At 43.6% G+C, this 24,050-nt stretch overlaps 1 protein-coding gene across 1 annotated transcript in view; it reads right to left on the minus strand.

The window, feature by feature from the left end:
• MYO10 (myosin X) overlaps positions 1-24,050 on the minus strand; it is a gene marked incomplete at its 5' end in the record, with an annotated part of 165,443 nt that overhangs the window by 42,573 nt on the left and 98,820 nt on the right. Inside the window, 10 exon segments of the mRNA XM_084280357.1 lie at positions 11,957-12,037; positions 15,301-15,409; positions 16,828-16,910; positions 17,091-17,159; positions 17,932-18,024; positions 19,362-19,428; positions 19,661-19,761; positions 19,942-20,088; positions 20,795-20,913; positions 21,840-21,969. Of these exon segments, the coding sequence (XP_084136483.1) occupies positions 11,957-12,037; positions 15,301-15,409; positions 16,828-16,910; positions 17,091-17,159; positions 17,932-18,024; positions 19,362-19,428; positions 19,661-19,761; positions 19,942-20,088; positions 20,795-20,913; positions 21,840-21,969 (999 nt within the window).

Here is a 24,050-nt window from a genome sequence, read left to right on the forward strand (position 1 = left end):
GACCAGCACATCCAAAGCAGTATCACATTAGTAATAACTTAAGCAAAGCTCTCACAACGTGTGCTTACAGCTCACTGAGAGCAGTGAGATGTATGTGCCCTTTAAGAACGTGCCAGGCTGGGAATGCCAGTGGTCACAGGGAAATGGCATTTTTGGGTGGCTGCATAGCCATTTCTGTTCTGAGAAACTCCTAGGCTGGCTTAAACATACAACAAAACATAACCCTTAACAGAGTCAGAGATAGGATCAGCTTTCCTAAGCACAACTTTGTCTGCTATGCGAAGTATTTGCCTTCACTGAAAACGTCTCTGAAGCTAATTTAACTGCTAAACAACTTTAAATAGAAAAGATAATTTCTCCCTTTGAAAGACTCTTACTTAATGAGGCTGGACATTGTTTCTTTTTGGCTAAATATGCACAAATGGCTGGCGAGCTGCAGATGGCCATACTCCTCCTTTTCATGTTGAATCTGGGGCAGGCATTCATTGGAGAAAGCCACTATCAGAGAATCTGGCATTTAGCTGACTTTCTGAAAGTGAGTGTCTTCTCTCAACCCACTTACTTTCTATCTCTGCTTGAGTATTAAAAGTTGAGACATGGCCCTCCCCCCTACCCCCCAGCAAAGCCCCTATTCACCACATACTTTAGATCTCTAGATTTTCAGAGTGAGCTTCAAAATGCCATGATAGATCTCATCATGTAAACGGTGGAAATAGAACACTGCACCATGGGTTTGGTGACAAACTTGCCTTTTCTACACCAAATATTGTACAATGCTCACAAGGGTGTACGACAATCCAAGGTGGCAGCCAAAACAAGAAACTTCCCAGTGTGCTGAATGGTTTACATGGTGCAATGTGCTGCTTGGCTCACCAGCAACTCCACAGGCCTGAACCTAGTGTGCCCTTACCCTGTGCTTGGGATCAAGCAGCAAAAACAGTTGCCTGAACGCTCACCAGGAACACAGAGGAGGCAAACCAGCATCAGCAACCTCAAACATTGTCCTGTGTCAGCAAAAGCTTCCTCTAGGCTAGGCTGACTTCTGCCACACAGCTACAACTCAGCAGATGTCCTCAAAGAGGGACTCCACAGCTGCTACATTCCACTTGAAACAACTGAAATGACCTCAACTTCTGTTGGACCTGCCTTGCTTCTCCGGCTTATGAACTGCTTAACCCCACCAGAAACGGTACATTCTGAATGTAAGTTAGACATCAGAGACAGGATGCTTTGATGCACTTCCAGCAAAGGTTTTGTGTTTAAAGTTCCACCTTACAAGGTGACAGCAGATGTTCTGAAGGATACTTTGTCCTTACAAATTCATCACAGTGGGGTTTTCCCCCATGAAGTCTTTGCTCCTTCACCACATCCCTGTGACTGAAGTAAGCCACGCACTTACACAGATAAGATAGACAGACAGACTGACAGATAGATATATAGATGTACACACACTCACACACATGTGAACAGATACAGTTGAAGAAAAAAAAGCTTTAGCAACTGACCCAACAGCACTACATTCTGCTCTTGACAGGGGTTTTGTGTTCGGAGGTTAGCTCTGACAAAGACCTGTGTACAGTGGGGACAGTGCTATAACTTTCAGATCATTCCTATCAGTCATCTAGCTGCAAAGGAAAAAATCATGGTTGCTGCACTTCCATTTGTGTTCCAGGTTGTAAATACATTTTTTTGAACAATGAGAAACAGGTTTTGTGTTGTGGGTTTTTTTTTTTAAATAAGCAGTTTTAGAAAAAAAAAAAGATACATATCAGTGATGTTCCACACACAAAAATACATATAATTTTGGCCTACTGCCACTGTTACCACTTGTGGTTTAAAAGGACACATCTTCACATCAGTGAGAGAAGAACAACTGCAAGTTATGAGAACTCCCCTTCCTAGTCCCATAGGTACTTTATCAGATCATATTTCCTCCATCTAGATTTGCAAGGCAAATCTGGGGTTGCTCTTCTTGAGACCAGAATAAAACTCCCATAGCCTTCAATGACGCAGGATCAAACCCATTCCCTTTGGAAAACAGGTTCTCTCAAGAAATTTTACCCTAATTTTCTACCCTGTGGCTGAATTCTAATGTTTGCAGAGGCAAGCAAGCTCTGTAAGTGGGAAAGCAAGGAGCAAAATGCAGATCCCAGAAGCAAAGGTAATCAGTGGTGAAGAGCAGAGCTATTTTACCTGCTGGGTTGGGGGGGGTTATTTCACTTAGCTGACACTGCTAAGACAAAATACATTGCTGTTATGGTATCTTTCAATTAGCACTGCAATTTATCTTTATTTTTTCCCAGGCATATTCCATTTGGTGCATTTCTGAGGTGAAAACATCACTGTCAAATGCGCTCCATCAAGTTTCTCCAGTAAAACAACCGAATCAGTCCAGGCTTCTGGGAGCTGCAGGTATCTCACCGGACTCCCCAGACACACTTGCCCCCAGTGTCGCTTTCTTATCATGTAATCAAAGCAAAACGACAGCCAAGCCTTATGCCTTAATAAATTACAGGAACACTACAGCCCTAAACTTTACATAGCTGGTTCTTCTGAATCTACGCTGAGCAACAGAGAAGATCTTTCCCCAGAAAGTGCCCCGCCACTACAGCCCAGGTCTTCCCCCCCTCTGCACACACAGCTCTGCTGCTCCTGAGTTCTTTCTTCCCTGCTCTGTGAACAATCACCCCTTTAACTTCCAAACCGAGTGTGATTTTATGAAAGGCAACTGCTTGGCAGCAAAGTTCTCCTGGCATTCAAAAATATCATTAGACCAGGAAGTTTAGGCATATTTTTTTTTCATAAACTTGATTCAGCTCGCCTTTGCCCTCTGTAAAAGAAAATACAAGCCCAGAAACATTTCCAGCTTGCTCAGCCAAACTCCAGGCACTCTGTTTTCTTTTTCTGCAAGTCCACCACAGCTCCAAGTACACGAGATTAAAGAAATATTAAAAACCCCTGCATGAATTAAATCCCTTACCTTTCAAGGCACTTCCACCCTTCAGCGTTCGCCCATTGTGAGAAAGTGAATCTTTAGCAGTTGCAGCTATGCACACACAGACACCCAGAGAACAGAGCTTTCTTCAGCTCACTGGTATTTCAAGTCTTTCATGTGATATCTTTGGCTGTACTTGCTTAATTCATTCCTGCTGCTACTCAAAGGAAGTCAAGCCTAGCGAGGGCTGGCTCTGCAGCAATCTCTGTAGATATTCCTGACGAACAGGACACTAATCTCACCTCATAGGCATCAAGAATGTAAATACAATTCACAGCCAACGAATTCCTAAACCTCAATAGCAAAAATGCACAAAATGCCCTAAGAGAGAGTTTGGTGAGGCAGTTAGGAACGCTGAAGTTTTTACTAGAGAACACTCCTCTCGATCCCAGGGAGGCTTCTGGATGTCTATTTATCATGGACTGTGCATATTCCCTCCCAGTAGTTACCATGAGAACACAGCAAACAGGATTTGAATGTAAATCGCCATCTAGAGATTTGGGGGGGATTTTTTTTTGTTGTAGCTAAAAAAGAAAACTTCCAAAGCTTGATGAAGTACACACTTTTTCTGTGCATACATTTGCATGACAATGCTTGCAATTCGAATACTTGGTAGAGTGCACAAGAAGGAAGAAAAGCCAAGTTCTTTGCTCAGTATTTCTAAAAAGCAAATACTTCACACTTGGGATCAGTAGTTGGAGTTCCCCGAATGCCCATCCATGTCACACAATCACACATGAAGGGATTCATAAACTACAAAAAAATCCAGCAGGTGGCACAAAATGCAGAATTATTGCAGTGCTTGAAGTCAGCTGGAGGCAGTAAAACCCTCTGCTGCTGACAGATCAATTGCTGCAGCAGTCAAAATTCTTCTCACTTCTAGGTACTACACTGAAGTACACAGCAAGCATTGCATTTTAAAGATCCTCCACGCCAAAGAATTACTCTGTACTTTGCCCTTCAGGTCACCTCCTCCAGAGACCCTCCTAATGCAGCATTTGCTCCCCATGCACCGCCCCACTCTGCTCACAAGAGCACAGTGCCATGGTTACTATCCAAGATCCAAAAATGACTCCTATCACTTGTGGACGAAGTCCTAACAAATGGTCTTTCTGGGAAACTTGGCAACTGTACACGTACGTGCTGCAAAACATGCAAAAATCTGCTTGCCTGCACTGCCTGGAGTTTGATGCAATCCTTACAGCGCAGGACCTGCTCTCTCCCTGGCAGCACCCCACCTCAGCTCTCCATTTGAGCCTTAAACACCCATTTTAAACTCCTTATACCTGCCTCCTCCCTGGCAGCACTCCATCTCAACTCTCCATCTGAGCCTCAAACACCTTGGGTTTGAACTCCTTATACCACAGTCACTGAAAGACAAACACTGATACACCAAGCAAAGGGCTGTGTAGTCAGCCCTGCTCAGTAAACAACAAACCTTGGTGAAGAAGGAGGACATCCCTGCCTGTCTGGGTGATTGCCTGGAGAGTGGAATGACCTACTTCAGCCCAGCAAGCAGCGACAACACTATGAGACGGGGGGAATAAAGGGACAACCCAGTGGCTCCCAGCAGCATCACCGTGACACGCTGCACCGCAGGAGTGATGGGAGCGATCTTTTGGGGGCGACACACAAGCCAGGCACTGCCTGTGCAGCATGAAACTCCTGCAGGAATCATCTTGTTCTTTCAGTCAGGGATTCAGATTCACACCTAACATCACTGCTGGCACTTTGGTGAGCAGGAGTGATTGCTTTCTTCACACCCACTCTCCTTATCACTTTTACCTAAGGAGTCTTCCAGTGCCTGACCTAATTACTCCAGGATGTGCCAGAAAATGATGCAGGCAGGACGTACTCCACAAGTCTTGATTTGAAGCTAAGCAATTCTGCAAAACCCACGGCGACAAGATCCAGGTAACTGAACGGAGCGGTGCTGGCCAGGCGTGATGCCACACCTTCCCGATTATGAACCATAAAGCCTTATGAACTAGTTCAAGAGCTCAGGATAAATCATTTGTATTTGGCATCGTGCACTTGTTGGCCTGTGAGATCAGGCCAACGTGCTGCCTTTGGAAATGGCTGCTCTCCTCCCAAAGGATGCGTCTGAACAGCAGCTCCCTGAGCCTGACCCACACTGCTCCAGCAAGCCTGATCTGTGCTCAGAGCCTGTGGCTCTCCTTCCTCCAGAAGCAATGACAGCAGTAATTAGCAGCCAGAAAGCCTTCTTAAAACAAGTATTTACTGAGAACAACTGAGATTAAAGAGAGATTTTTAAAGTAGGCAGTAAAAGTCTCTAATACATGAGCTGCATCTACAGATGTGAGTATTATTGGACCTGAACTTTCAACAGACTGCATCGCACATACCCAGGAGCTGTACCTGGGCCATATAATCTATTCTCTTTACTTCCAAAGTATGACAGAGTAGCTATTAACGTGATGAACAGGCTTTCTAGTCCCTTTTTCTGATGGATAGCGAGCCAAATATGCCCTGTGATCTGCTAGCTCCCAGCGCCAGAGATCATTGCAACTTCACAGCAGAAGGGCCACCCCAGGGCTCTGCAACTGAGTAAGCCATAAAGACACCTCCATTTAGGACCTAACTCTTTTAAACTTCTGACTGCTGGGGTCAGCACCTTAAAAAACCCACAGAGCCATCTACTCCTCATCTAAGGTGCCTCAGAGTCGGCAGAGTGACTGAGGTTGCTGTAGAAAGCACGCACTTGGTGTTTAACTGCAGTAGTGTGTGCACAGAACTTTGAGGCTGGACCACTTTACTAAGGATAATTTTTTAAAATAAAGACTTTTAAAGGTAAAGTTTTATCTAGATGACAGCAATCCAGTGCTGAAGGTACTGGAGAACATCCCTGAAGCTCAGTCTCCCTTCCTGCCGTCTTTCAAGGTCCTCAGTTCAGTGGCATTGGACTTGCACTGTCCTTATCTGTGTTTCTGCAGAAGACTCTCTCTGAGTCCAGTCCAGCAGTCCCTACAGTCAAGTCTCAGTATGACAATACTGCAATTCCAGCCTGACAACCAGTTCACATGCTGCACTGAGGGAGCTTGTCCCTGCTCCACACCCTGCACATAATCGTCCTTGCAGACGGGGCCAAGCTGTTCTCTCGCTGCTCCTTTGTACCGTGTTCCTGAGCTGTTCCATCCTGCTAACTGGTGTTTAGGCTGGTATCATGCTACACTTAGGTTTGTCATGATTCAGAGCTATTTTAAGAGCACAAGTTTAATTCAGACGCCAAGGGAAATAGGTTTGCATCTTATTTCCTATTAGGGGACACGCTGCCTGCTGTTCCAGGGCGTCTCATGGCTCCTAATGACCTACGCCTCAGACTACACGGCAGGTGCCAGTAGCCAAACCTTGATCCCTGTAAATGGCTCTGTCCCCAGAAGCCATGTTAGCATCTTACTGCACTGTCATTTTCCCAGGGTGAGTGTGGAGCATGACAGGACTCCTAAGCAGCAGAATTTATTACAGACCTTTTCCTACTGGTCTTCCTTCGAATGGCAAAGTTATTACTAGTTTTGCTTTTTCTGTTGCTCCCTGTAACCCCTACCCTGCAGCAGGTTTACAATACAGGTTTATTTTGTCTCATTTTGTTACTTTATCTAATAAAATTTTAAGATTGAAAAAAAAATCCCCCCCAAAAAAACCCTGCAGATAGACAGAACTTTCCCTTCAGAGCTCACAAGCTTCAGAGAAGGCAGCTTTTATCTTGCCAGCGGCAAGACCATCAATTCAACAGCAGAATGAGAGAGACAACATATGAGCCGGCAGGGAGGGGAATACAGACCCTGCAATCCTCTTCAGGTGGAACCACCAACACAGGTTTCCTGCCAAACTGGGATTAGATCTGTAACCAAAGAGAAGTAGATCCACCTATCCTCAGAACAGCTGCATCTGAACCTGCTGAAGCCTCAAGGACAGGGAATTACAGAAGCAAGCTGCAATAATCGAGGTTTTAAGAGACCAGCACAGATGAAGCCATGCAGATGCTGGAGGTGGGGGGCTGTTCGCTATGATTATGCCAATATATTTTCTGAAGAAAAGTCCTAAGTGGAGGAGGGAACTTCAGAAGGCACTTGAGCCCGTCTGCCCAAGGCTGGTTCCTTCTGGCCAACAGGAAAACTTTCGCCTCTCAAACAGCTTGCACAGGAAGTTCAGATCTTAAATTTACCCTGAACTGTCTCCTGAGCAGCACCAAGGCTTAGCATCTTTATTAATAGAGGCAAGCTGGAAGAAATAATCAGCTTATGGCTGTAGGCATAGTTGTAGCTGGTTTCAAAAAGTCAGTCATTTCTGGTTTGGTTTTTCCTTTGGGTTTTTTTGGTGGTGGTGCCTGGTTTTGGGGTTGGTTTTTTTTCCTTTTAATTTAAGGTGCATCTTAATAAAGTATAGATGGACACCAAGCACAGCGAGGTTGCAGGTAGGAATCATTATCAAATAGAACAGGAGGTAGAAAAAACCCTCTGAGACCAAGAAGCAGAGCAAGATGTGTCAAAGTTCAAAGCGATGAAATGATGCGCGGTTCTGCAAGCTGCACTGAAGATAAGGGGAGCTGAGGAGAAAGACCCTTCATTAGCAGAAAATCCTCATTAAGCATACCAAGTGGAAAAGTTTCCACATTCAGGCCAGTTCAGAACAGACTGGGAACTGTGAAAACAGATACACTGATTGTTCGGGGGTCTCCCAAAGCTTAATGGGTCCTCTGTTCTTCTGTCTGAGGCCTGCTCACTGAAGTGTCTTGTGATGAAAGGTCACGTACTCTGTACGCTCCCCTTAGGAAACTGCACTAATGAGTGTAGATCCTGCTTTGATATGTAAATGTTCAGCAGCATATGCTGAGTTGGTTCTGCTTGCCACTGTAACATACTTAAAAATTAAACTTTTGATCAATTAAAAATCAAATCACAGAATCACAGAATGTTAGGGGTAGGAAGGGAGCTCAAGTGACCATCTAGTCCAAACTCCCTGGCAGAGCAGGCTCACCTAGATTAGGTCACACAAGAACATGTCCAGGAGGGTTTTGAATGTCTCCAGAGGAGACTCCACAACTTCCCTGGGCAGCCTGTGACAGTGCTCTCTCACCCTCACAGTGAAAGAGTTTCTCCTTATGTTCACATGGAACTTCCTATTCTCCAGCTTGCACCCACTGCCCCTTGTCCTGTCACTGACCAGCACTTGGAAGAGCCTGGCTCCATCCTCCTGACACTCACCCTTTACATATAGACATTAATGAGGTCACCCTTCAGGCTCCTCCAGGCTAAAGCGACCCAGCTCTCTCAGCCTGTCCTCATAAGGAAGATGTTCCAGTCCTTTCATCATCTTTATGGCCCCATGCTGGACTCTTTCAAGGAGTTCCCTGTCTTTCTTGAACTGAGGGGCCCAGAACTGGACACAATATTCCAGGTGCAGTCTCACCAGGGCAGAGTAGAGGGGGAGAAGGACCTCTCTTGACCTACTAACCACACCCCTTCTAACACACCCCAGGATGCCATTGGCCCTCTTGGCCATGAGGGCACACTGCTGGCTCATGGTCATCCTGCTGTCCACCAGGACCCCCAGGTCCCTCTCACCTATGCTGCTCTCCATCAGGTCAGTCCCCAGCCTATACTGGTACCTGGGGTTTTTCTTCCCTAGGTGCAAGACCCTACACTTGTCCCTGTTGTATTTCATGACATTTCTCCCCGCTCAACTCTCCAACCTGTCCAGATCTCACTGAATGGCAGCGCAGCCCTCTGGTGTGTCAGACACTCCTCCCAGTTTTGTGTCATCAGCAAACCTGCAGACAGTGCACTCTGCTCCCTCATCCGGTCACTGATTAATGTGTTGAATAGTACAGACCCCAGTACCAACCCCTGAGGGACTCCACTAGACACAGGCCTCGGGCTACACCCTGTTCCACTGACCACAACTCTCTGATTTCTTTCCTTCAACCAGTTCACAACCCACCTCACTACCCGATCCTCCAGACCACATTTGCTAAGTTTAGCCACGAGGATGCTGTGGGAGATGGTGTCAAACACTTTATTGAGGTCAAGGTAAACCACATCTACTATCATCATCTATCCACCTGGGTATGTCCTTATAAAAGGCTATCAGATTGGTCAAACAAGTTCCCCTTGGTAAAACCATGCTGACTAATGACTCTCTTACCCTTGATATGCCTACAGACAGCACCAAGTTGTTCCATCACCTTTCCAGGAATGGAGGTGAGGCTGACAGGTCTGTAGTTACCTGGGTCCTCCTTCTTGCCCTTTTTGAAGACTGGAGTGACATTTGATTTCCTCCAGCCCTCAGGCACCTCTCCAGTTTCCCACGATTCACCAAAGATGATGGAGAGTGGCCTAGCAATGACTTCTGCCAGCTCTTTCAGCACCTGTGGGTGCATCCCATCAGGAACCATGGATTTACTGTAAATTACCACATCTCTTATCCAACATGAGTTATCTTAAATGTTTCCAAGAGGAAGTAGTCTGCTACACGTTCTGCTTTTCAAAGGCTTGAATTTGTCTTCCATCTGATGAACCTCATTCACCTACAGAATTCAAACATACTTCCAAGAGCAGAAGAGCTCTTAAGCAGAAGAGCTCTTAAGCACCACCACCTCCTCCCCACCAGCGTTAGAGGATGCTTGTTAATAGGTGTTTCACTTACTCACACATAACCCAGGGAGCCATGAGTAGCTTGAAAGGCTTTGCTCCCGATAACACAATTTCAGCTCTATCCTTGTTGAGATTCTCTGGTCCAGCTCTCCTTTAACACTGCATTTAAAAAGCAACTAAAGCACCCCCTCTTTTCATATAATTTTTTTATTTGGCAAGTACTGTTTAAATACTTTGTGAAGAGTGACATTTCAATGTTCCGTATCACCACCACTGCAGGGTGAAAACTAGATATGGAAAAATCCCAGGGAAATTCCCAGTGAAGATTTATACTTTCTTTCAATCCTAGTTTCTCTGTTTTAGCAGCTCAGCTGAATGTTTCAAGCAGTTATGCTCCTGTCCAGCGCTGCACAGTGAGCCATGTATGTGATAATCCCTGGTAGCCCAGGCACAGCTAACGCGTCTCTGAGCCGTGCTGGTTCAGAGCTATGCAAACTTACTTTCCTTCAGAGAACTGGAAAGAAGCAGCAAGTTGTGTGACAGGATAAACTATGAAATTCCACAGAATCCAGCTGAGCAGCCAAACGCTGATCACATGCCTGCTTCTGCACCTGCACCACTGCAGAAGGAGCAACACCAACGTCACAAGATCATCACTAAAAATCACTGTGTCTGTGAGACATGGGGGGATCAGACAGTACTGCACAGCAGACAAATCTCAGAACAGTGAATCCCAAAAGTGTGTTTTGAGAACACTTCCCAGATTGAAGAATGTCATTAACAAGTATTATATATGGCTGTCCTCCTCATTTTCCATCAAGTCAACTAAATCAGCAATGACGGGTAATCTGTGTGACCCTTTTCTCCACTCTGGTTCTTCAAAGAGGATTTCTTATTCACTAAAACCACCGAATCAAGTTAAATTTAAAATCAAGTTAAAGCAAATGGAAAAGGAGGACATTTCTTTGTAAGATTTCAGAGACATTTTATACATTCTTTGAAAGGGATTGTCTACAGGAATTTCCCAATCCGTTCCTGCACGCACTCCTGCAATTAAGATGTGGTTTCTTTTCCTGAGACTGAGGCTGTCTCGAGTGCCCTCTGCTTGCACAGCATCTAATTCTGTGAGAACTTTGTTTCAATGATAGTAAAATATACATGCAGACACAGCAGCAGGTACAAAATCTGTCAGGGACGGAGAATTCCAGTGGGAAAAGATTGGTAGAGCCACAGGAACAGGGGAGTGGGAACTCAAGCGTTTTTCTTGCTATGGAAGTGCCACTAGTGCCTGGCTCTTGCATCACCCATGGCAAACCCTTGTGAGTGAGCACTGGGGGGGGGGGGGTGAGCCTTACATGGATGCAAATGGACAAATGAGGAAAATGCGTGAGTTACTGAAATTCTTCTTACACTCCAGTGGCAGCAGGTGGCTTTATAAGGGTCATGGGGTTTCTGGGCAGAATGGGGAGCAGGGTAGAAAAGAAGCTTCTCAAAACTGCCCTCCCTCAGTGATCAGGGGCTTTGCTACACACAGGAGCTCACAGACCCCAGCTGCCGCCACGGCGCTGTCATCCATGGGGGTGGATGCAGCTACCTCAGAGCTACCTGGCTCCTGCTACCTGGTGGCTGCACACCTCAGAGCAGCAAGCACTTCAGGATGCAGAAAGCAGGTTTTGCTTGCCCCTGGGCCGTTCCCTCCTGCTAAGATGCCCACCCCAACCTGAACGTTAACTGAGACACCACAAGTAACAGTGCAAAAGCAGAGTTAACAGTTAGCAGCTGAAATCATGGAATGTCAAAGACACACTGTCCAGGTAACACAAAATCCTGCAAAGAAATCTGCCAGGTTTGATGGGTTAGTGTCCTGATTAACCAGACATCCCAGAAATACCAAACATGTAAAGACACCCATTTCTAAGTTGTCATGTGAAGAACACAAATCAGATTCATCAGCTTTCTGCCTGTTGCATTTTTGACATGAGCAGATTCTACCTGAATTACGGTCTATAAAGCCAAAAAAAGAGATACATGAAACCTCAGAATATTAGGACCAGGCTAAAAATATTAACTGCAGTGATCACTATACCATTACTACTTTGTTTCCAGAGAGCACTCTAACGTATCACAGTAAGTTTTGAAACAACCATTCCTTATCTGTGACTCAAAAAAACAAATCAATACAGTAAGCCTGAGTCTCCAAGTCTGTTTTTAAAATATAATTATGCACCAGAAGGTAGTCTGTGAAGATCTCTCCCCTGTGCTTCACACAGCAGTAAATAACCAGACAGGCAGTGAAAGAAGAGGTCTGAGAAGGCACAGAAGAAAGAGGCGCAGTTTTAAATCTTACCTTCTGCACGTTGGGTTTGATGCACCGAACAAAGAAAGGATTTGAAGAGCTCAGCGTCGCCATCAAGGAGTGAAGCGATTCCTAAGACAGGGGCAGAAAGACAACAGCACTTCACAAGCTGACTTTTTGTACGAACAACATATCCCAGCGAAAGCCCTCGCAGCCTGGCATTGCAGACAGTATCTAACTGCAACACCTAGTGGTACATCCCAGAAACTACCGTACCGCTTAAACTTGCTTCTCAACACACAGAATCAATCCGTGCACATTCGTCTTCCACCCGCCCTTCTGATCAAAACCATCATCACCGTTTTCAAGTGAACCAGAAATACCGACTGATATGAAGAAAACTGTTCATAAGGAAACACCAAATTGGAAAGCTGCTGTTTTGGGGACCTTCTGACTGACTGCTTAAGATTTTAGGATCCACAATCCCAAATGGCTAAACTCAAGCAAGTCAAAAGGAAGAATAAAGGGTCTAAGGTAAAGCTGAAATACTTGCAAAACCAGGTTTTCTCTTTCATTTCACCCCCCCCCCCCCATACCCACTCAACTTCCATTTTCCTTGCTAGCAGCAGCATTTTGTGCACAGGGAGTTCTCCTCTCTCCTGTGCGGTCTCAACCTTCCTTGCAAAAAGGATCCTGATAATAACCATAAATCAACAAGAAGAAAGAAAAAAAATATTACAAATTTTTGAAAAAAGAGTTCCTTCACAGTGGACATTGGTTCAGCAATGCTAGATTTTAAAATGCTCCCCCTTCCAGAAATTAGCAAAAATTGAGTAAAGGATGGCGTGGTAAAGAAACCCCTCTCACTGGAAAGACAATCCCAACAGCAGTAAGCAGACAGCTTCACAGTTATTTCACTTGATAGCTAATTGCATTTAGCAATAAAAAGAGAGATGACAGTGTTCAGCTAAAAAAAATGCAATAGAAGAAAACATGTTTGGTTCTTTCTCCTAGTTCCAGAACTCTGAATGACCCAATGCACATTAGACTATCAGTTGTCTGAACCTCAGCCTGGAGATAAAAATCACAAAAATCCTTCAGTCCTTGTATGATTATTACTTTAATTACACATCCGCCCGCCCCTTTCCCGTCTGAGCCATCATTCCATATCTTATTCCAACTTGCCTCATTCTGTATCATTAAGTATGATAAAGCATTTTAAACTAAAGTCTTGTTTTTACTTTGCAGAGATAGAAATGACTGCATAAGGAGGGGAGCCCAGGCTGTGAAGAGCCCAGAAAGCTAGCGATGATAACGCTTCGTCCCTCCAAGGTGGCCCTGCGTGCCAGAAGGCAGAGGGAGTATCAAGCAGGCTGCCAGAGAGATAGGAAATTCACATTTTAAAGGAGCAACACTGTGCGTCCCACCATGTGTTTTGGAGTGAAACTGCCAATGGCAGTCTGTTACAACAAATTCTTGCTTTAATCTGCAAACCATGGGCCTTCTCGATGCCAAAACATGAAGTGATAAAGGCAACAGGCTGAGTTGTGGCTGTGCACAGAAGCTGGTACAGAGCAAAGGGAACAAATGGTGACGTGACTGGGAACATAAATGATGGTTTTGGGCTTGTTTGCCTTTGCCAGCCTGCGGACCAGGAGTCAGGGGTAGCAAACATTAAACAGCCAGAAGATACAAAGACAAATATTTCTGTGTAAAGACAAATATTTACAGCTTCAAAAAGTAAAGACTTTATCTGTGTCAAACCTGTGTGAACATTACAAGATCTGCAGACAACAAAGCACAGGCTGCTACTTACACAGATTTGAAAAGTTGGTCAGTCTGAAGATGGAATATTTAACCAGTTCCCACATTCATCTGTGGTGCAGCCAGCCAGATTCTGCACAGTGCCACACACCTCTAAGTCACTGTCAGGTGACAAGCTAATCTCAAGTTTGCCTTGCTTTAAGCAGTAGGCTGAAACAGATGGTATCTAACCTCAGCTGTTCTGCGCACACCCCCAGGACCGCATTAGGCAGGCTGTCAAATGAAAAGACCTATCATGAGAATAAAACTGCAGAGGCAAAGTTCTTATCTTCAGTTGAAATGTGATGGACTAATCCCTGGAAGGCTTTAAAACATGGGAAACACCCAACCTAATTCTTTGAGGAAGGCATGATGTGAAGGTCAACCTCTTGTAAAGCAGCCCAGCTGGTTAATGCTAGGTCAGTTACTGCAGCTTTAGATAAAAGGCAACAATGTTTTGATTTGGTGTTTTATCATGCTTTAGGCTGTTCAGGGGCCCTGATGGAGAATCACAGAATATCCTGAGTCAGAAGGGACCCAGAAGAATCATTGAGTCCAACTCCTAGCTGCACACAGGGACAACCAAATCGGAGCCTGTGACTGAGCGCATCTACATTATGTTCTACCTTGTAAAGTGGCTGCAGAAGTATGGTCACATTTTATGCAGTAACACCTCAAAGGTCTACTTTGCACAGGTACAAATGACTAAGTAGAAGCAGCTCCTTCTGCTATCCCAGAGAGCTAACAAATGATACCACCTCACTCCAAGAGGTGGGTATTGTTTGAGATGCATGATAGAAGCACAAGGCAAGCTGTCCAGGGAATATACATTAGTGTTTTTTAATAAAAGATGCTGCATGTGCCCCAGCATACATTCCTTGCTGTTCTATCCAACACTTAGCAATAGTCTATTAGGATAAAATCTGCCCTCAAGGGGTTTGAGTCTGCTCCCCTTTTTTTTAAAAAAAAAGTGAATGAATGGTGTAAATGTATATTAATACAAACCAAATGAAAGACAACTAATCCAGACTTGTACTCATGCAATTTAGAGAAGGTTCGGTGCCAATCTTTCTCTTTTAAATACTTTGCAGATAGACTTAATGCTAGATTTCAATGTGGTGCCATTTCTGATGGGAGGGCTATGAAGCCTCATTAAAAGATGCTTCATAAAAATGCTTTCCAAGCTTTAAGTTAAAAAGCAAGGCAACACCTTAATGAGGAATTTATTCAGTACATACTTTTCCTAGTGTACAGGCACTGCTGTAAGGCTTTGTGTGATTTTGTGGTTGGTTTTAGATTAGAAAGAAAAACCAGGATGAGAGACACTCGGCTTCACAGATGAACCTTAAAATAACCACAAATAAGCAAGGGGAAAGCAATGGGAATTTTGTGTACGTGGTGTGATGCAAACGTTAGCAGCTGCTTCAGGCTAGCTAGTATGGCCAATCAGTTGATCAGTAAGTGCAGTTTCACAGAGGAGACAGCAACAATGCTGATGTTCTGCCTGTTTTAGTCTGCAACTGTTCTTTGCTAGACAGGGTTTATCTATCACTGATTAGCTACACAGCAGAGACAACACGTTGTTAACAAACCTTGAACTGGAGGCTGACAGTGGGTTTTCGGTGCTTGCTTCCACATTTCAGAGTGTCTTGATTGTTGCGACTTGAAACATGTTCAAATAGATCATAGATGAAATCAAGACTGAAATGAGAAAGAAAGAGAGTATCTCTGAAGTGTATCTTAACAGACCCTGAGGTTTACCTCTATAGAACGCAAAGAAAACCACTGTCCCTTGGAAAGCAGCTCCCCCATCAAAAAAATGCTTGCTGATTGTCTCCATGCATCAGAATTTGCCTTTGTGGAATTTATGAAGGGGAGAAAAAGAAGAAAACAGGCAAACCAAAAGAAAGCAAACCAAACTAAAACAAAGAGCGTCTTTCTTCCCCACTCCCAACACATCATTAAGGAAATGAAGTGTGAAGTCTTAGAGTCCTTGCTGCATTTTACTCCCCTCATTGAACCAAAACTCCAGCTGACCGTAATGGGAACTGTAACTGAACAAAGCCCACAAAACAAGACTTCTTCCAGCTTGTTTGGGGCCATAACACAAAATACAAACCGACATGAGCCTTACTTTTACCTATCAGCTGCATGTGCTGTTTTCTACGCTATCAGTCAGGTATCTCCCCTTCAGCACTTCTACACACAGACATTTTAACTTGAGCTCCAGAGAGATGTTGGTGCAGGAGCAAAACCAGGCCCAGCTGCTTTAACTCGTTTCTTACTTTTAGCTACATACCCCAACTGACAGATGTTGTGTCAGACACGTCATGCAACCAGAAGAGAACCCGCACGAGATGGAAATGCTCATTAACAGTCTCCCCTGCACAGACGGGCTTAAGGGGATCTACAAACAAGCAACTCACACAGCAAGGCAGGATAACTGGATGGGATGGGTGAGTGCAGCAGCTGACACAGCAACACCTAGGTTCACCTCCCTCCTCTTTGGTCACCCCTCTGCGTGTCCTGGACTGTCAACCCTACGCCTACCAAAAGGGACGTGGTACTGCTCCAGCTCACAGGGTACCCACCGCTGTATGGATACTGAGACCTTACGCAGCAGAATGGCAGGAGGCATGCAGCTGCCAGGGACATCCAAGCTCAGACTTTCACTAACACAAATCTTTATAGAAATTAACCCTTTGAAGCATTACTACAGGGCTATCTGCACTGTGGTAGGTCCCTTACACTATGCTTTCAACCAAATTAGGGAATGGCAGAAATACAGGCAAATCAGGCTGTGTGTGAATCAAAAAAAACCCCAGATGCACACTGCTTCTGAGGCACCCTGAAACAGTCACAAACCACCACCAGCTTTCAGCATCCTTACTGATCACCAAACTGAGCACTGATCAGCCCTGTGGGACTGTTTGTGGACCAGGTACTGCAGAATGTGGGGAAACCCAACTCTGTGGGAACCGATTACAGTCAGATCTGCTTACAGGCACCTCTGGTATTTCTTCTGTGCTCATTTCGACTCTGTCAAGGTCTGATGCTACATTTAACATAGTCAAACCCTTAACATTGCATCCTAAACAAAAAAAATCACATAAACTCACCTGCTTTCACGTAACAAGTTCAGGAGATCGTCTCTGAAAGTATCTCTGTTCTTCTCCAAGATCCCCCTGACATCATACTGGACCTAGTAGGAAACAGAGCTGATTCAAACAACCAGCCAAGTAGTCAGGCACCTCTCACAAGAGCAGTACTGTAAAAAGTGCTGAGGGAACCGAGTGCCTTAGTTAATTTTGAGCAGCCTCAGGGTAAAATTAAGCTAATGAAAACTCTGTTTGGAATAATCTCAGCAAATAAAGAAAATTACCTCCCCAGCGTAGTGCTTCACTCCAAAGTTGTGAACGGCAACTCTTGGTTTCACATAAAAAGGATTGTTCTAATTGGAGGAGAAAGAAAAAAGAATTATTTGGGAGGGGGTGGGGGGAGAAGGGGAGGCGGTATCAGGGAGTTGTATGATACAAAGGGTCACATTATTCTCTGAACCCAGACCTAAATAAACCATTGTCTCCCAGTGAAGTCCCTGGAAGATTAGTGCTCCAAAAGCAAACAACCAACTTAGAATGATAATAGGATTTGTTAGTCTGGGCAGCTTCAAATGCAGTAGTAACAGGTTTATAGTATCTAAAAAGGCATTATACTAAACCTGAACTCATCGGGCAGAACCATCTATTCAAGTCACTTCGAAAAAGAAGGCTCAGCCTTAAACTGGCAGCTGTGAAGACTGGTGGAGACACTTGTGTGACAGAAACCCTTGTAAATAATTCTAGGATCGCAAATAAAGGTAACATTCATCTGGCCAGAGGTAACAGCAACCTTTTGGTAAGGGGCATCAAGGTGAATACTTCATTAAATCCAGGGAAATTTAAGGTCTAAGTAATCGGAGGTACTGCACGTTGTCAGAGCTCTAAGAGCAGGATTTGGCTAATTCACCAATACAGAAACACCTTGAACTGGATGGTAACAAGGGGATGTTCTTCCAGGTAACCGACTCAGTCCTGACAGCAAATTATATGGATTGCCATGGAAGTAGGATCACATCCAAAGCAGCCTCCACAACAACGCACTCACACATTTGAACCATGAATTTCTGCAGAAGCAAAGAGACCCTCCAGAATTTGTACAGAAAACATGAACAAAACATCACATACAGCATGCTGGGTATTCAACTTCTCCAGTAAGGTGGAGTCAGTAGCTTGAGGAAAATGGCTCTCTTCATTGATGAGTGCCAGCAGCCCCAGTTTCTAGAACAGCAAGAAGAGGCAGAAGATGAATTAGTGCACAGATGGACACAGACATTGTCACTATTTGGAAAAATCAAAAAAGACCGTTAAGTTGTGGTGTGCAGAGAGGCGCAAAACCATCCTTACATGACTAAACCCCCCCTCTTAGAGGACCTCAATTCTGTTTTTCTGGCAACACTCCTTTTGATACTTGCAGCCTATGATACATGGGCTAAACAAAGAAAAAGAAGCTACTGGAAGAAGCAACAGTTTTCCCAATGTAGAGTTTTTAGGTGCATACGACGACGTTGCCCCAGAATATATCCCCAGCTTTCAAGATCTCCAATGGTCAGGAGTCCCTTAAATCTGAGGATTTAACAGCCTTTACTTTTTTTTTTTTCCTTCCATAAAACTATCTACTTAGCTGTTGAACCAATGCAAAATTTTAGCACCCACAGTGCTCAGGGGCACAGCAAAAGATACACAGCTTAAGTAAGCGCTGGGTAAACACAGCCTCCCTTTGCTTTGCATATGCCTGCGTGATGTCCTTTAATGTTCCCTACTGGTCATACCAGAAGAGGTGGCAAACAAAGCAAGCTACCCTGCGGTCAATTACAGCGTCCAGCAAGCTCCAGGTTGACAAAGCACCTCAAAAACACACGGTTCTCCAGGTGCACATTTTAATAAGCCACTTCCCAGGGGCCCAGCGCAGCTCCTGAGGCACCACCTGTCCTCACTGCAGCCACATCAGGGCAGCTGCATTCCCTGCCCGCTGCCGTTGGTTTCTCACCACAGCCCCACACCCTGTTACAGGGATAAACTCACACAGCTCACATGTACTGCTGGCAGAGGTGAACGTGGCTGAAAGGATATGAAATTTTGGCTTTTTCATCCACCTGGACTTACAATTTCTATGCAGTGAACGCAGACCCCACCTGCTGCTCACTGCTGATATTCCTGCTGGGAACCACAGAAACTTCATGCTCTTTTACATGTTTTTTTCAGTAACAAAATTATGGACAAAGCCAAAATCGGCAGCTAACAAATGCAGATTACACCCACAACCCTTGAAAAGCCATTACAGGAGCAAGACAGTGTCTGTCCCTTCTTTTTAATCATCTTCAAATACTGCTTTTGTATGTAATCATACACTGTTAAAAGTTACTGCAAGAAAAGATACCCATATTGAGCATAAAATTTAATCTTTAATATGTCCATGCATGAAAATAATCTCATTAAAAGTTCACTATTTAAGCACGCAAGATCCACCATTCCCCTCACTTGTTCTTGGTGTTGGCAAGACTTACTGTCTCAGAACAAATACTACAAAGAGGTACAGGTATCAAGTTCTTTATTACCTTTTCAATGAGATCCAAGCACTCTCCGTTGTCTGTCCAGTCAATATCCTCCCAAATTAGTCCTTCCCTAAGGAAAACGAGGGTCTTTTGATATGCAACTATGACAAAATTGTTTTAAATACAGAAGCAGGAGGAGCTGATGTATTTATCTTGCAAATTACAGAAAAATCAGCTTGCTTTTAAAACATACACAGCTCCAAATAGAAATTGTCAATGGAAACAAAGGTAACTGGGAACCCAGATTGCAAGTGAACACTGGTATTTTCAAAATTCTTTCAAATTTCATCTGTATCTCTTACCTGCTGTATTCCAGTTGCTCCAAGGAAAAAATGTGCTTGTTGAAATACTCCTGAAGCTTTTCATTTGCATAGTTAATATTGAACTGCTCAAAACGGTTTACCTAAAAGAGACAAGAAATTTTCAAAACTGCATGTCCTCCAGGTATTTTACTTTCCAAAGAAGGAACTGCCTGAAGGCATAACATATTTAACAATCAAGTTCCAGCAAAGATGACAAAGATATGTAGAAGAGTAGAGCATAAATAGCAGACAAGCCATTTAAACAAACTTTTGGAACCTACCTCAAAGTTTTCAAATCCAAATATGTCTAAAATTCCAATGGACTTGAAGTCTTCCTTGCTCCTGATTCTGCTGTTGATTTTCTTAATGACCCAAGCAAAACACTGAGAATAAAGTGCCATAGCCATAGAATCTCTGCTGTCTATTGCCTGCATCAAAGAAGGAACATTAAGGCATCACTCACCCCTGTATCTGATGCTGGTCAGCATCCTTTGCACAGCGTAGAGCACTGTACAGTGCACGCAGGTTTGTATTCCCAGCTACCTTGAGACAACTTGTATTAACAGTTACAGAGTGTCATGATTCAAGCTTTAGCAGTGTAAGTTATAACAGCTGTATTCCTCTGAATGTTTAAAGTTACATTTCAAGGCTAAAGCATTTAAAAACTAGGAAATTATAAGCTTAAGGGGAGGAGGAGGCAGGAAGAGCAGGAAATGACACCTTAATTTACCCCTTTCTAGAGCTAAGCATAGTGTTACGTATGTCTATTTCTAATCCCTTTCTTGTAAATAATACAATTATTTCTGCTCCACGTTTTCAAACCAACTGACACAAATGCCCAGAATGAAAAATATTGGCCTACATGATTAGAATTTGAAAAAAAAATATAAGCAATCAGGCTAAGATTAACAAGAGGCAAGCTACAAGCCCTAGGCCAGAATGACAGGATACAATCTGTAGATTTCTAGAAGTCCAACTACACTCTTCCTAACACATAAATGATGTGACATTTTTGATAGGAATTCTGATCCATGAATGAAGTGTTCTTGAGTGATCAATGATTTCCATGGACTTGATGACACAGCCATATATTTAACAGAGCCTGAAAACACATCAAAGCTGAGATGTCTTTACCTGTTGTACGCTAAGAGGTGTTAGGATTTCTTCTCCCCTGAGTATCATTGACCTCTGTGTCAATGCTTCGGTTAGCTGTGTGGAGTCCAACCCCAGTAGCTCAGCAGATCTACCCAGAGCTGGCAAAAGAAAGAGACAAATACAAAAAGGTTCTTAAGTGTATAAGGTTATGAAACTAATTTGTTGTAGCGTTATTACTACCACCACTCTAGAAACTAGATGCTTCTAAAATGATGGGGATTAGAGATAAAAACACCACTAGAAACTCTAAGATATGTTTTTGCTGCTCATGAAAAGGCACAGTATTGTAAATATGCACAACTGAAGGAATTTAGCAGAAGAAATTCATTGGGAGTAAGTCCCAAATATTTATTTGCCTCTTAATATTACACATCAAGAATTCAATCTACTACTTACATAAACATATTTTTTCCAGATACAAACAGTAATTTCCAATTTGTCCACATGAATGCCTTTCAGCCTCACCTGGGATTATGAAGGTAAAGAAAACCACTGTTTTTTCTTCCTACATTCATTCTTTAATTTGCATTTTTTCTATAATTTGGTATATAAAGCAGTATGTAATATTACTATCTATTGCCATACTTGAACAAATTTAAAATGCTCGCCAACCCAATCTCCAGACATCCCAGCACATACCTTCAGATCTGCAACTGAAATATTGAAAGCTCTAATAAAAAATACTTGCAGTGGAGATCTCTGTTAAGGAATGTACTAGAGCATTTATGTTTTATCAACTTGAGAATATTTCAAAGAAGAAAGTAGATTAAAATGGAATTTCATTACTATTAAGGGAATAAATATATGTCCAAGGCCTTCCCTAATTCAGATCAAGCATCCAGGACTAATATGCCTTATCTGTCAATCCCCTCCACAAAGCAACACTCCAATCAACATTTACAGATGCTAAAAAGCAGTTAAGACCCTATCACTGTTTGTTCTTGCTATGGTCAGATATACCAGCAACGAATATACCTTTCACTACCTCAAAAAACATTTAAATGTGGATGTACAGCCTACTCACCTGTTTTAAAGGACACCTGTGCCCCACCAGCAGTGATGAACTCAACGTTTCCTAGATGCAAAATGCCAGCCAACAGCCTCAAAACTTCCCGCACCTCCTCTTTGCTGAACTGCATCACTTCCATCGCAGTCTGGAATGACAAGTGAGCTTCTTCAGTAACATGCACATCAACTCAAAAACAGTATGGACAAACCCACCAACTGTGTTGTCAGGCCTTAGAAAAGCACATCAGGGCTGACAGAAGGTTGGCAGGAGTTGATTACTTTGGTTTCATCCTGAATCCAGTACACCCTAAGACATGACAGGGACATCTTGGAACACATTAAGCATCACTGGTTTTTAAAAATCTCCTGATGCTGTAAAGATCATGTAATTTGCTTTCAAAATCTTCATTAAGATTGTATAAATATTGGAATGCCCTACTGAGTACGCATCAGATGCAATTTCACTAATCAACTTCCTCTGTGTTTTTACCAAGTTTTGCCAATTAGCCTTGTAGGTAGCAGAGCACAGGGGTGGAAACACATCTACATGTAAGATCTGCTCATTGCTTGTCTCAGCCACGGAGAATTCAGGAGGCCCCCTGCAGTGTATTCTGAGTGAGCCATGAAGCCTAAACACACACCCTGCCAAAGTAGTCTGACATCTTAGAGAAAAACTGAGAAAGAAGAGATCTCTATAAAATGTGAATTTATTAATAACCAATATGGCAATGACTAAGGCTCAAAAAGAACAGCAAATCTCTGCCTAAGGAAACATGAAAGCAAGAGGAGGAACACATGCTTTTCTGTGACACAGAATGGGTAAATAACTGTATGCCTCTCAAAATTACCAGAATTTGGGTCTAATACAAGCCTGTCTGAGACCAGAGCACAGTTTTATACTCATGCTGTGGTCACTGCAGGTGTCTGACAGATGACACATGACACATCTAATCTTTCATAAATCATCAATTACAAACAGAAAAGTCTCAGACTCATTCCCCAACTAAAACCAGAGAGGAGTTAATGGTTGAAGGTTTATTTTGTATAGAAGACCATTCACAATAGAGCTCTAAGAAAGGCGGCAGCACTAGTTCATTTCCATGCTCACCATGCAGTTCCTTCCCATCTCCTCCAAAAATGTTGCACATAACTAACGTTTCCAGGACTTAAACCACAAAAAATACAGGCAAAGGGGATGACTGTAACAGGAACAGACAGGCGAGGGTGAACCGTGGGGTCTCTGCCCGCCTCCTGCTCTGGGAGCGCAGCCTGGCAGCCTCAGCCCCTGCTCCAAGCCTGCCCGCACCGCCGGCCGCACGCCAGCATCACCTGCCCTGCTGATTTCATGCTCTGCCTACCCTGAGATGATTAGCACAAATTAAATGGCACGCTAATCGACTTAAGCATGTGACTATCATATAGATAAGCTACCAACTTCTCCAACACCTCCTTCCACCATGCTAGATGAGGGTTGGTTTTTTTTTTTACACTGAAACAACTGCCATACCCACCACAGGTTCATTTGTCACTGGCAAAGAGATTACCACAGCCAAGCAAAAATAGTTCAGCAAAGGGCATAAAAACCAAATATTTTGTCTGATCTTTAAAATTTTACACTTATAATCACTTCAGTGATACAGTAGGCAATTAGCAATTAGCACAGATTAATTGCTGTAGCTAAGTGGTGTGGGTATAAGACACAAAGTCATTCAGAGAAAGCCTCCATCAGGATCTGTTTCTTAACCTGTGCTTACATTTTCTTCAGCTCTATTGTGCAAGTTACTCGATACCACTGGATTTTCCAGCTGCAACCTGAAGAGTCACAGAAGCTCAGGTGCTTTTCTTCCCATATGCTGCACTACACACTCAACCCTGTAGATGCTACAAGATTTGGGCAAAGCTTTTGGGTGAAAAGACAGCGGAAGCAAACATAGGTGTGACATAAAACAATGCAGGAAAGGACAAAGGTATGTAAATATAGTACTGCCTTTCCAGCTGATATTCATTCTAAAATGTAATCATTTCGCTGAATTATAGCACACTTTTGAGATGACAGAGTAAAATTCAAATATTAGAGGGAAGGTAAAGACATGCTCAAAATGACAGCAAAGTGTTACAAGAAAATGTAAGTCTCTGTAAGATTAGTGCTTCAATGAGAGAGCAGCACACGCAGGTAAGCACTAGATGGCTTCTGTCCCCTGCTCTGACAGCAGTTCCCGGGCACCCA

Source organism: Gallinula chloropus (assembly GCF_964237585.1).
Source record: "Gallinula chloropus genome assembly, chromosome: 2".
Lineage (NCBI taxonomy): Eukaryota > Metazoa > Chordata > Aves > Gruiformes > Rallidae > Gallinula > Gallinula chloropus.